The sequence below is a fragment of the Solanum lycopersicum genome, chromosome 5 (assembly GCF_036512215.1).
Source record: "Solanum lycopersicum chromosome 5, SLM_r2.1".
Taxonomy (NCBI): domain Eukaryota; kingdom Viridiplantae; phylum Streptophyta; class Magnoliopsida; order Solanales; family Solanaceae; genus Solanum; species Solanum lycopersicum.
Genome location: NC_090804.1, coordinates 1,198,036 through 1,211,403, shown reverse-complemented (window position 1 = coordinate 1,211,403; position 13,368 = coordinate 1,198,036). Strand labels below are relative to the sequence as shown.

General features: G+C 31.6%; 1 protein-coding gene and 1 long non-coding RNA gene across 3 annotated transcripts; both read left to right on the top strand.

Annotated features, from left to right (window-relative positions):
• Window positions 1–341: 341 nt before the first annotated feature.
• On the top strand, window positions 342–2,942 carry LOC138348375 (uncharacterized). 2 transcript variants are annotated; one of them, XR_011220978.1, is made up of 4 exons: window positions 342–1,661; window positions 1,764–1,943; window positions 2,028–2,635; window positions 2,717–2,942. It is a non-coding gene; the product is annotated as an uncharacterized lncRNA (long non-coding RNA). The 2 variants fall into 2 exon arrangements; XR_011220977.1 differs by having other exon boundaries at window positions 1,764–2,635.
• Window positions 2,943–10,614: 7,672 nt separating this feature from the next.
• Window positions 10,615–13,026, top strand: LOC104647255 (uncharacterized). The gene is made up of 4 exons (XM_010322325.3): window positions 10,615–11,929; window positions 12,032–12,211; window positions 12,296–12,681; window positions 12,763–13,026. Exons 1-4 carry the CDS (start codon window positions 10,826–10,828, stop codon window positions 12,770–12,772), a joined length of 1,680 nt encoding a protein of 559 aa, XP_010320627.2. The 5' UTR covers window positions 10,615–10,825; the 3' UTR covers window positions 12,773–13,026.
• The last annotated feature ends 342 nt before the right edge of the window (window positions 13,027–13,368 follow it).

The window sequence follows — 13,368 nt, the reverse complement described above, 5'->3', positions numbered from 1 at the left end:
TTGTGTGAGGGAGGGAGGGGAAATATTTGATATTTGAAAAATTAAAGTAGATCTCTAGAATTTTGTATAGTAGAATACTCTAGAATTTTGTAGAGTGAGGTACAAAAATATCTAAGATATTTAAATTGGAAAATTTTCTAGAATTCTGTATAAAAATATCATAGATATTTAATTAGTAGAACGTTCTAGAGTTCTGTACAAAAAATATCTTAGATATTTTTACTTCAGAAAAGAAAGATAAGAAGAGTCTCAGTCCTCAGTTCTAGAATCATCTCAACATAATTATAAATAGGGGTCTTAGCCATCTGTAAACAACTCAAATCAAACAGTCTTCTTCTCAAAAAAAGTTTTTTTAATCCAAAAATACTCTATCTCCATTCTAGCTTTCTCTTCTTTAATTGAGTTTTTGATTCTTTGTTAGACAATCTTGGGTTAGCAGAAAGTTTCTGATTATACTTTTTTTATTTTGTTCTTTACAAACGCAATTGTTATGTCTATTCAAAATACAATACTAAATGCTTATACTAACTAATTATATGTTTATGAATTGTTTGTAATGGCTGCCAATACTCTTTCTGATTGTGATCAAATATTTTCAGAGTTTACAGAGGACATCATCCATGAAATTTTGTCTCGTGTAACTTTGAAACAAAGGCCAAATGTTTCTCTTGTTTCCAAAAAATGGTGTCAAATGATAGAATCATTAGACGACGATCTCAGTTTAGTGCAAACAAAATCTGAAAAGATAACTTGTGGATACTGTGGCTTCTCTCATATATACCCTAATGAATCTTGTGTATGCTCCGACACAGATCTCTATCATGTCGATCCACTTATTAAACTGTCTTCAGACAAGATCAGTTTCAAAGAGTTATATTTGTCCATACCACCTAATTTTAGATATTGTGCGTCTCTCGGATTTTTAGATTCCAGATTTTTAACCATTCTCCATATAAATGGAAATTGCAACATGAATCTTATTCGAGAATTTAATGTAATGCCTTCTTTGAAAGAGTTGTATTTTCATTCTGTTTGCATTTTTTCGTGCACCTTCTCTAGTTTTGCACCCAAATGTCCTCTCCTCGTTGAGTGAACTTTGATAAATTGTGACAACCTTGTTGAGTTCACAGTCCCCCATCTCAATTATCTAGAAAAGGTTCATGTCAGTAGTAGCAAAAAAATTAAAAAACTTGAAGTAAAAGCTCAAAATCTCCTCGAGTTTCACTTGTGTTGTCCAACCTTTACCAAACTTGATTTGTTCGCGTCTACTAAACTACAAGTCCTCCATATAGATTCTATAAATGTTCCCGACTCGTTTCCTCGTGATTTTTTTTTCAACATTCCCATTTCTAAAATCCTTATGTCTTGTATTATGTGGAGGATTGAAAAAAATCAAGATTGTGAGTCCTCAATTGGAGTGTTTGACATTGAATAACACCACTGACTTGCGCGAAGCATTTATAGCTACTCCTAATTTACAATTGTTCAATGTTCTATATAGCTTTAACTTCCAAACTCCGCGTCCCATGATGGGATCAAGGCAAATGGAAATTGAGATGGATGCTTGTGCAACCAATAACTTGCTTGAGTTGAGAACTTTCGCTGAAAATTTGGGTGAAAATATCACGTTGTCCTTAGAAACTAACACAGCTCGAGCAAAGGTATGTACTTGCATCTTTAGTATTTTCCAACAATTTGAGAGCAAATTATTTTCCTATTCAATTTCCTTTCATGTTGTAAATTATTTTTCCTTCTCTATGAAGGAAGAAGTAACATTTCAAAGCAGCCTTCAACCAGTTTGTATCAAGCGCATAAATTTGGTGATACAATATTCATTCAACCCGAGATATGAATCATTTCTTGCTTAATTTTTTGCTTACTTCCATCCGCGGAGCTTGGTGGTGACAGTGAATTCAGATGCCCGAAAACATGACTTTATACGGGTATTATTATGCAATATTATAATGAGAGTATATAATTTCCCATATTCACTTCTCTTTCTGTACACTTTTGTTATGAATTTGTAGGTCCTAATGAATGAGCTGGAAGGTTGGAACAAAGACGGTACCAAACGTCACAAACGTAGTGAGTACATGTCTTGGCACAAAGCATTGAAAAGCTTTACAATCCTTGGATCAACTGCATTTGCACTACATGAAAGGGAATCCCGATGTGTTAATCCCACACTATGTGCAGGGTTAGGGGAAGGGTCGAGCCAGAAGGGGCTATTACTAGACTTACCCAACATTTCTACCATTACAAGACATGAAAGGGAAGCCCGATGTGATAATCCCACACTATGTGCAGGGTTAGGGGAAGGGTCGAGCCAGAAGAGGCTATTACTAGACTTACCCAACATTTCTACAATTACAAGACAAGAAAGGGAAGCCCGATGTGATAATCCCACACTATGTGCAGGGTTAGGGGAAGGGTCGAGTCAGAAGGGGCTATTACTAGACTTACCCAACATTTCTACATTTACAATACAAGAAAGGGAAGCTCGGCACGATAAGCTCCTGATCTGTGCAGGGTCTGAGGAAGGAAGGGAACAATAGTGCTTATTTTCCATAGTCTTACCCAGCCTTTCTACAGTTACAAGAGAAGGTGCTCATCAGATTAAATTGGAGTTTGAGTGGTAATCATCTCACAACAAACATTTGTTTAGTGATTTATATATATATCTGAATTAATGAATAAGGTTGTAACATTAATGCAGGCATAACTGAATGGGAATCGCAATTATGCAAGACTAGTTCTATGTTGGTGCCGTACAATATTGGTGTCTAACTTATAAACGGAGCCAAATTTATTAGTTTTTTTTTAATGTATTGTACTTTAGTATGGCAATATTAGTTATGAAATTAATCATCCCTATTGTATTTTTGTAAAATTTATCGATGTTTCATTGGATCTGTATGATTTAGTCCTCCTTGAATATTTGATCCATGAAAGTGGTTTTTTTCCTTACTATATATGTGAAATCTAAGTGATGGATTTTTACTGCCGCTTTTGATTAAAAGAGAGATTTGTCCACAATAAGTTTATTAATAGGGTTGACACATATTGAACTTACAGTCTATCATCTCGACACTCCATTTTTTTGGAATTTCACAAGATGTGTTATTTTTATTGTTAAACGGAGGGGTAAATACTAGCAGTATGATACTAGGGTGTGTTCAAAACTCAAAGTTAAATTTTCATTTTATCCTTACATTAAAACAATTATAACAAAGTGCTATACAAATATAATTAAATAGTATATAGTAAAAAAATTGCTCTGTCAAATGTAATAATATTGAATTACATATCCTTCAAGAAGTTGTCTTCTTCATTATATATATCAAATTTAAACAAAAACGTAGGACTCAAATAGTAATTACTATAATGAGGTTTACATTAATTAACAGTTTTCCATTGCAATTTAAAAGAAAGATTTTAGAGGATTTGTATTGAATAATTTAATAAATTACTCATTTAATTCTGTACACGAATCAAATTTATATTAATAATCAATTTTTCTTTTGCTGTAAAAATCAAGAGTATTTGAAAGAGTAATCCAGAAAATAAATTTAATATGGACTAAATTCATTGAACTAGTTTAATGCAAATTTATTTTATATATCTCACAATGCTCATCCTAGCTACTGGTATAAAATGCCTAGCATGGTCTTCATGTAAATGATAAGCGGAGGATGAGAGATACTAATCATGCAGCAAATTAATCTTGCTAATCATTTTTTATGTGCAGTAATTTTCTTTTGTTTTTATCTGTTCCTCCTTGTCTAGCCTAAGTATTTTATAAGTCCTTTTTTATATTTTGATATACTTGGTTATGATTTTGTTTTTCTATTGGAATATCTTGTGTCCTACATGAAGAAATTAGTGATGTACAATTCATGTTCTACTATATTTCTTAGTTATTGATGAAACTCATAATGAAAGATTAATCAATTAATTTGATATGCTTATTTGGTTCTCGATTGAGTATAAATATATTTTCGAGATTATTATTTATGAGTAGAGAGACGAATAACTAAATGAGAAAAATCAAATATGGTTATTTGAGGTTTTATTTTTATTTAACTTTTTGTTTATATGTATAATCTATTGAACTTATTAGTCTATTATTTATGTGCTGAAATATTCATTTCTCAAATCGATCATATATCTAGAATAAGTCATTGTGAAAAGTTTGTGTTTCTCAATTTATATTAGGTATGCATTTATATTAATTATTCAAAGAAAAAATTTATGGAAAAAAAAAGAATCATGTTAATAGTATTATTCTTTTCTCTTCATAACTCATATGAACCGTAATTCTCCAAGGTTAAAAAGAAGATGTAAATGTGTATAATAATAAAAATAATTGACATGATAATTATCGTGTGTTTCGCAATATATCAAGTGTTTAATCATTTGCATATGTAGCAAACTGATGAGGTCTTTCAGAACTTATAAATTGTATGCATCAAACATCTATCTACTGTTATGAGAAGCTATTTATTATTAATTAAGGTGATATATATGCATGTACTTTGACTAGTTATATTATATTAAGAGAGCTACAAATTAGCCCGCCATTTCATTGTTATCAATGAAACACTCCGCTTCTTTCTTTGCAAGCAATTTTCTGCAGTCTCAAGGTTAAATTCCACGGATAACATAACGACGCTAATTAGCATGTACCACAGAGCAATTTCAGGCCATGTAACTTTATTTATCGGAAGCATATCAAGTCTATTTTTTAAAGAGTAGCTAAAGTGTCGGGATCTTTGATACACCAGGAAGTTATTGTATAATTTCTTGCATAAATTAAAGTCATCTAGTCCAAATGCTCACAGGTCTCGACAATTTAGCTACTCGTACGAAAACTAGACTTGATATGCTACCGTTAATGAAGTTACATAGTCTTAATGCTCACAAGTACATGTTAGCAATGAGTCTGCAGAAATTGCTTGCAACAAAAACAGTCGAGTGTTACATTGCTTACAAGGTGATAGTGGACCGATTTTTACATCTCTTAGAGTTGATGAAATGTTAAGATCAATTCATACTAATTTCTTTGTGATGGCTCATTGTTCTTTTCCTGATTTGATGAGTCAAAATTGGAGAATGAGCGCTTAAAAAATGCTAACATAAACGGATTACATTATATTCTCGAATAACATTGACGTTGCAATTGCCTTTTAAAATTTCAGGAGACGTACAATAACTAAAATTAGTTTGTATATATGAACAAATAAAGCTCTTTGAAACTGATTGTTGTCTGCAGCTAGTTTATTAATGGATCAACGTGGTAGAGATCTGTGTCGGGGCACACACAGGATGCGTGAGGGTATAAATGAGAGGAGGCAGTATCAACACGATATCTTTGCATAATGTGTTTGCACTAAATTGAGATTGCCGTCCAACGATTTTATTATTTTCTGAGTTTCCACAGGACATCATCCAGAAGATCCTGTCTTGTGTTAGTCTGAAACACAGACAAACTGTTTCTCTTGTTTCCAGAGTATGGCGTCAATAATAAAATCCTTGGACGACAATCTCAATTTAGTCCAAACACGTTCTGAAAATATAACGTGTGGATACTGCGGCTGCTCTCACTTGTACCCTCACGCATCCTGTGTATGCTACGACACAGATCTCTACCATGTCGATCCATTTATTAAACTTGCTGCGGACAACAGCAGTTTCAAAGAACTCTATTTGTTCATACCACCTAATTTTAGGTATTGTGCCACTATAACAAAAACAACTTTTAGCGGTATTAAATATAGACACTAATAAAGAGTGCTAAAGTCTTTAACGGCATTAGTTAAGTGACATTAGAACCAATGTCGCTAAAGGCTTTAATGACATATACAAATAGTGCCAATTGCCGCTAAAAATACATCTTTAGCGACAATTAAGAATTAAATGCCGCTAATGGTAATTTTTATTGTAGTGTGCATCTCCTAAAATTTTAGATTCCAGATTTTCAACCGTTCTCCATATAAAAGGAAATTGCAACACGAATGTTATTCGAGAATTTAATGTAATGCCTTCATTGAAAGAGTTATATTTTCATTTTGTTTGCATCTTTTCGCGTACCTTCTCCAATTTATACCCAAATATCCTTACCTTGTTGAGTTAACTTTGATAAATTGTGACAACCTTATTGACTTCACAGTCCCCCATCTCAATTATCTCGAAAAGTTTCATGTTAATACTCGCAAATTTTAAAAAAAAACTCAAGTAAAAGCTCAAAATCTCGTCGAGTTTCACTTTGTAATTTGAAGGCTTTGTCTTGAGTTAAATGAAGTTGAATTGAAACCTTGTGAGACAAGTTGTGATTTTCTCCTCCATTGAACAAGCTTAGAGGGTTTCCACATAAGCCTCTCGTACGTGTTTGTTTTACTTTGAATTATTTAATTCTTGCACTTTTATTCTATCAAGAGACCAGATTCAATGACTATTAGTCCATATACGTTCTATCAATATATATTCTCTCTTTCGATCAGAAGAGGAAGTAAAAATCCATCAATTAAATTTTTGTTCATCATTAATGAATATAGTAAGATACCAATTTAAGCAAGAATCAGCAATTTCATGACTCAATTATTCAAGGAGGACTAATTTGATGAGCGCCTTGTCTTGTAATTGTAGAAAGGTTGGCTGAAACTCGCGCCCAGGCATAGGAAGCCCCGGTGTCATATTCCATTTGTCTCCGTCCCAATGCCACTTTCACAATGTTGAACATACATTCGTTATAATCTTGAGGGTCCATGAATAACCTGATGAAAGACCTCCCATTGTTGAGAACTAAAAAAAAAAGGGCATTTCCTTTGTGTGAGTGAGCGAGGGAAAATATTTGATATTTGAAAAATTAAAGCAGATCTCTAGAATTTTGTAGAGTGAGGTACAAAAATATCTAAGATATTTAAATTGGAAAATTTTCTAGAATTCTGTATAAAAATATCATATATATTTAATAAGTAGAACGTTCTAGAATTTTGTACAAAAAATATCTTAGATATTTTTACTTCAGAAAAGAAAGATAAGAAGAGTCTCAGTCCTCAGTTTCTAGAATCATCTTTACATAATTATAAATAGTGGTTTTAGCCATCTGTAAACAACTCAAATCAAACAGTCTTCTTCTAAAAAAAGGTTTTTTAATCCGAAAATACTCTATCTCCATTCTAGCTTTCTCTTCTTCAATTGAGTTTTTGAATTTTTGTTAGACAATCTTGGGTTAGCAGAAAGTTTCTGATTATACTTTTTTTATGTTGTTCTTTACAAACACAATTGTTATGTCTATTCAAAATACAATACTAAATGCTTATACTAACTAATTATATGTTTATGAATTGTTTGTAATGGCTGCCAATACTCTTTCTGAGCATAAACAGGACGCATAAACAGGACGCATGACGATACAATTGAGAGGTTGTAACCGTTATGACTATAAAAAAAAATACTTAAATATTTTTATTAATTAATATTAGTCTGGATTTGGAAATAAACATATCTTCTTGCTTCTATAGTGCTAATATTTTTGCACCTTCAATCAACAACAACAATAACATATCTAGTAAAATCCACAAAGTGGGGTCTGGAGATGATAGAGTATATGCCGATCTTGTTCCTATCTCGTGAAAATAGAAAAACTATTTCTGAAAGACTCTCGGTTCAAGTGAATTAAAAAGAAAGGAGTAAAGAAAAGGGGGAAAAAAGGAAAAATTACTTGGAATGATACATTTAATAAATAATTACTAATTCTTAGCGATACATTTTATTTATTACCATTTATAGCAACACTATATTAAATCTGCAATATATATTAAAAGTGAATTATGTATGCAATTTATAACTATTTTAAAAAATATATTATGCTTGTTTTTGTAAGAAATTGACACATTGTAATATAAGTGTATTAAAATGTGTGATAAATATATTGATCATCAACAAAAAATGTATTATATGTGAATAATTAATTGTTCTTTGTAATGTATATTAAAACTGCATTATAAATATATTAGAAGTGATCAAATGAAAAAAAAATATTATTGCTCAAAATGATAAATATTTTATTAATATAGTATATTTACGTAAGTTTTTTTTTTAAAAAAAAATGACTTTAAAGAAAACATGATAACTAATTGGGAAGGATTACAAATCATACAAGTGAAGAACAATAACATCAAGAAAATAGTGCAATCATAATAAACAAAAAGTGGTAATAGATAACAAAAGCAAGAATACCACATGAATAAAATCATTTACCTTATTAAAAAAAATAGCTCATGAAATGTTAGATGTTTCTGCCAAATTAGCATGTTCTTAATTAATACACCATTATAATCAATTACTACTTTCATAAACATTTGAAAAGTTTGGTTAGATATTTGCCTCACAAAATAGAAGTTCATCTGCATATTTAAAATTAATGACATTATTGAGATTTTGATAAGTTCAAATTATGATTCGTAATTTTTTATTAGAACAAAAATAACTTTTAGCGATAAGAAATATATACATTAATAAAGAGTGTTATAAAGTTTTTATCAGCATTAGTTAATTATTAAAGGAGTCATTGTCGCTATAGGCTTTAGAACTAAATTCTGTTACTCCGATCCCTCTGTCCCAATTATATGACAAGTTATATGTTTTGAGAGTCAAATAAATTAAAATTTGCGCATGGAATCTTCAATTTTTTTTGAAATAAAATTTATATATTTGTAAACTATTTAAAAAGTACTATGAGTCACAATAATTGATAATTCGAAAGGTTTAAACGATCTATGAAAATTTTACAGTTAAAGATAAACTTGTTTGACTTTTAAAATCCAGAATGTGACATATAAAATGACTTGAAGATAATAATTAATATATACATACATACATACATATATATATATATATATATATATATATATATATATATATATATTGCTATAAAAAACAGAATACTTTGATTACAAAACATGTGTAACAAAGATTGTGCTTCATCTAGTTATTTTAAGTTGTCATCTAGTTATTCTTTTTCACGAAATTTTCTCTCCATATATTCACACCATATATGTTATTTTTTTAAATTGTCATCTAGTTATTGTTGCTCAAGAAACTTTGTCACCATATACTCACACCATATATGTGAGTATTTTAAGTTGTAGTTATTCTTGCTATTATTTTAAGTTGTCATTTAGTCATTCTTGAATTTCTAAATATTAAACAAACTTTGACCTGATTCCAGACGAAACTGAGATTGTCTGTATATGAAATACTACAACTGTCCAAAAACCTACAACACTTGTTGTGGTTGGTGACTTGGTGCACGTTTCCCACAGCACAACAGGACCTCAGCCAATGGAATTGCTTTGTGTGTTTGTGTCTATCCTACAATAAGTCTATTCTCCATTGTCACAAACAAGTTTTTCACAAAAGCAAAAGCCTCTCTCAATGGAATATTGCTCAAGAACATCTGGAGGACCTGATAGAGTTATCGTTGTTCTTAGTTGTTCCTAGAGTTAATATTTAAGAGGTTGATCTTGTAAGATTTATTCCTAAGTTATAAAGGAAGTAGATTAATTTTCATATAGAACACGGCAAAATTCAGCTAGAGTTAGTTATGTTGGGTTCTTGAAGTCTAAATCAACTAGAGATAGTTGGTTTAGTAGGCAAGTAAGGGGGAGGGGATTAAGAGTTTGATTCCTAGCTTACTAGAGATTTGTAATTTGAAGGCTTTGTCTTGAGTTAAATGAAGTTGAATTGAAACCTTGTGAGACAGGTTGTGATTTTCTCCTCCATAGAATAAGCTTAGGGGCGTTTCCACATAAGCCTCTCGTACGTGTTTGTTTTACTTTGAATTATTTAATTCTTGCACTTCTATTCTATCAAGGGACCAGATTCAGTGACTATTAGTCCATATACGTTCTATCAATATATATTCTCTCTTTCGATCAGAAGAGGAAGTAAAATTCCATCAATTGAATTTTTGTTCATCATTAATGAATATAGTAAGATACCAATTTAAGCAAGAATCAGCAATTTCATGACTCAATTATTCAAGGAGGACTAATTTGATGAGCGCCTTGTCTTGTAATTGTAGAAAGGTTGGCTGAAAATCTCGCACAGGCATAGGAAGCCCTGGTGTCATATTCCATTTGTCTCCGTCCCAATGCCACTTTCACGATGTTGAACATACATTTGTTATAATCTTGAAGGGTCCATGAATAACCTGATGAAAGACCTCCCATTGTTGAGAACTAAAAAAAAAAAAGGGCATTTCCTTTGTGTGAGTGAGGGAGGGGAAATATTTGATATTTGAAAAATTAAAGTAGATCTCTAGAATTTTGTATAGTAGAATATTCTAGAATTTTGTAGAGTGAGGTACAAAAATATCTAAGATATTTAAATTGGAAAATTTTCTAGAATTCTGTATAAAAATATCATAGATATTTAATTAGTAGAACGTTCTAGAGTTCTGTACAAAAAATATCTTAGATATTTTTACTTCAGAAAAGAAAGATAAGAAGAGTCTCAGTCCTCAGTTCTAGAATCATCTCAACATAATTATAAATAGGGGTCTTAGCCATCTGTAAACAACTCAAATCAAACAGTCTTCTTCTCAAAAAAAGTTTTTTTAATCCAAAAATACTCTATCTCCATTCTAGCTTTCTCTTCTTTAATTGAGTTTTTGATTCTTTGTTAGACAATCTTGGGTTAGCAGAAAGTTTCTGATTATACTTTTTTTATTTTGTTCTTTACAAACGCAATTGTTATGTCTATTCAAAATACAATACTAAATGCTTATACTAACTAATTATATGTTTATGAATTGTTTGTAATGGCTGCCAATACTCTTTCAGATTGTGATCAAATATTTTCAGAGTTTACAGAGGACATCATCCATGAAATTTTGTCTCGTGTAACTTTGAAACAAAGGCCAAATGTTTCTCTTGTTTCCAAAAAATGGTGTCAAATGATAGAATCATTAGACGACGATCTCAGTTTAGTGCAAACAAAATCTGAAAAGATAACTTGTGGATACTGTGGCTTCTCTCATATATACCCTAATGAATCTTGTGTATGCTCCGACACAGATCTCTATCATGTCGATCCACTTATTAAACTTGCTTTAGACAAAATCAGTTTCAAAGAGTTATATTTGTCCATACCACCTAATTTTAGATATTGTGCGTCTCTCGGATTTTTAGATTCCAGATTTTTAACCGTTCTCCATATAAATGGAAATTGCAACATGAATCTTATTCGAGAATTTAATGTAATGCCTTCTTTGAAAGAGTTGTATTTTCATTCTGTTTGCATTTTTTCGCGCACCTTCTCTAGTTTTGCACCCAAATGTCCTCTCCTCGTTGAGTTAACTTTGATAAATTGTGACAACCTTGTTGAGTTCACAGTCCCCCATCTCAATTATCTAGAAAAGGTTCATGTCAATAGTAGCAAAAAAATTAAAAAACTTGAAGTAAAAGCTCAAAATCTCCTCGAGTTTCACTTGTGTTGTCCAACCTTTACCAAACTTGATTTGTTCGCGTCTACTAAACTACAAGTCCTCCATATAGATTCTATAAATGTTCCCGACTCGTTTCCTCGTGATTTTTTCTCAACATTCCCATTTCTAAAATCCTTATGTCTTGTATTATGTGGAGGATTGAAAAAAATCAAGATTGTGAGTCCTCAATTGGAGTGTTTGACATTGAATAACACCACTGACTTGCGCGAAGCATTTATAGCTACTCCTAATTTACAATTGTTCAATGTTCTATATAGCTTTAACTTCCAAACTCCACGTCCCATGATGGGATCAAGGCAAATGGAAATTGAGATGGATGCTTGTGCAACCAATAACTTGCGTGAGTTGAGAACTTTCGCTGAAAATTTGGGTGAAAATATCACGTTGTCCTTAGAAACTAACACAGCTCGAGCAAAGGTATGTACTTGCATCTTTAGTATTTTCCAACAATTTGAGAGCAAATTATTTTCCTATTCAATTTCCTTTCATGTTGTAAATTATTTTTCCTTCTCTATGAAGGAAGAAGTAACATTTCAAAGCAGCCTTCAACCAGTTTGTATCAAGCGCATAAATTTGGTGATACAATATTCATTCAAACCGAGATATGAATCATTTCTTGCTGAATTTTTTGCTTACTTCCATCCGCGGAGCTTGGTGGTGACAGTGAATTCAGATGCCCGAAAACATGACTTTATACGGGTATTATTATGCAATATTATAATGAGAGTATATAATTTCCCATCTTCACTTCTCTTTCTGTACACTTTTGTTATGAATTTGTAGGTCCTAATGAATGAGCTGGAAGGTTGGAACAAAGACGGTACCAAACGTTACAAACGTAGTGAGTACATGTCTTGGCACAGAGCATTGAAAAGCTTTACAATCCTTGGATCAACTGCATTTGCACTACAAGAAAGGGAATCCCGATGTGATAATCCCACACTATGTGCATGGTTAGGTGAAGGGTCGAGCCAGAAGGGGCTATTACTAGACTTACCCAACATTTCTACAATTACAAGACAAGAAAGGGAAGCTCGGCACGATAAGCTCCCGATCTGTGCAGGGTCTGAGGAAGGAAGGGAACAACAGTGCTTATTGTCCATAGTCTTACCCAACCTTTCTTTAGTTACAAGAGAAGGCGCTCATCAGATTAACTTGGAGTTTGAGTGGTAATCATCTCATAACAAACATTTGTTTAGTTATTTTTATATATATCTGAATTAAGGAATAAGGTTGTAACATTAATGCAGGCATAACTGAATCGGAATCGCAACTATGCAAGACTAGTTCTATGTTGGTGCCGTACAATATTGGTGTTTATAAACGGAGCCAAATTTATTAGTTTTTTTTTAATGTATTGTACTTTAGTATGGCAATATTAGTTATGAAATTAATCATCCCTATTGTATTTTTGTAAAATTTATCGATGTTTCATCGGATCTGTATGATTTAGTCCTCCTTGAATATTTGATCCATGAAAGTGGTTTTTCTTTCTTACTATATATGTGAAATCTAAGTGATGGATTTTTACTGCCGCTTTTGATTAAAAGAGAGATTTGTCCACAATAAGTTTATTAATAGGGTTGACACATATTGAACTTACAGTCTATCATCTCGACACTCCATTTTTTTGGAATTTCACAAGATGTGTTATTTTTATTGTTAAACGGAGGGGTAAATATTAGCAGTATGATACTAGGGTGTGTTCAAAACTCAAAGTTGAATTTTCATTTTATCCTTACATTAAAACAATTATAACAAAGTGCTATACAAATATAATTAAATGGTATATAGTAAAAAAATTGCTCTGTCAAATGTAATAATATTGAATTACATATCCTTCAAGAAGTTGTCTT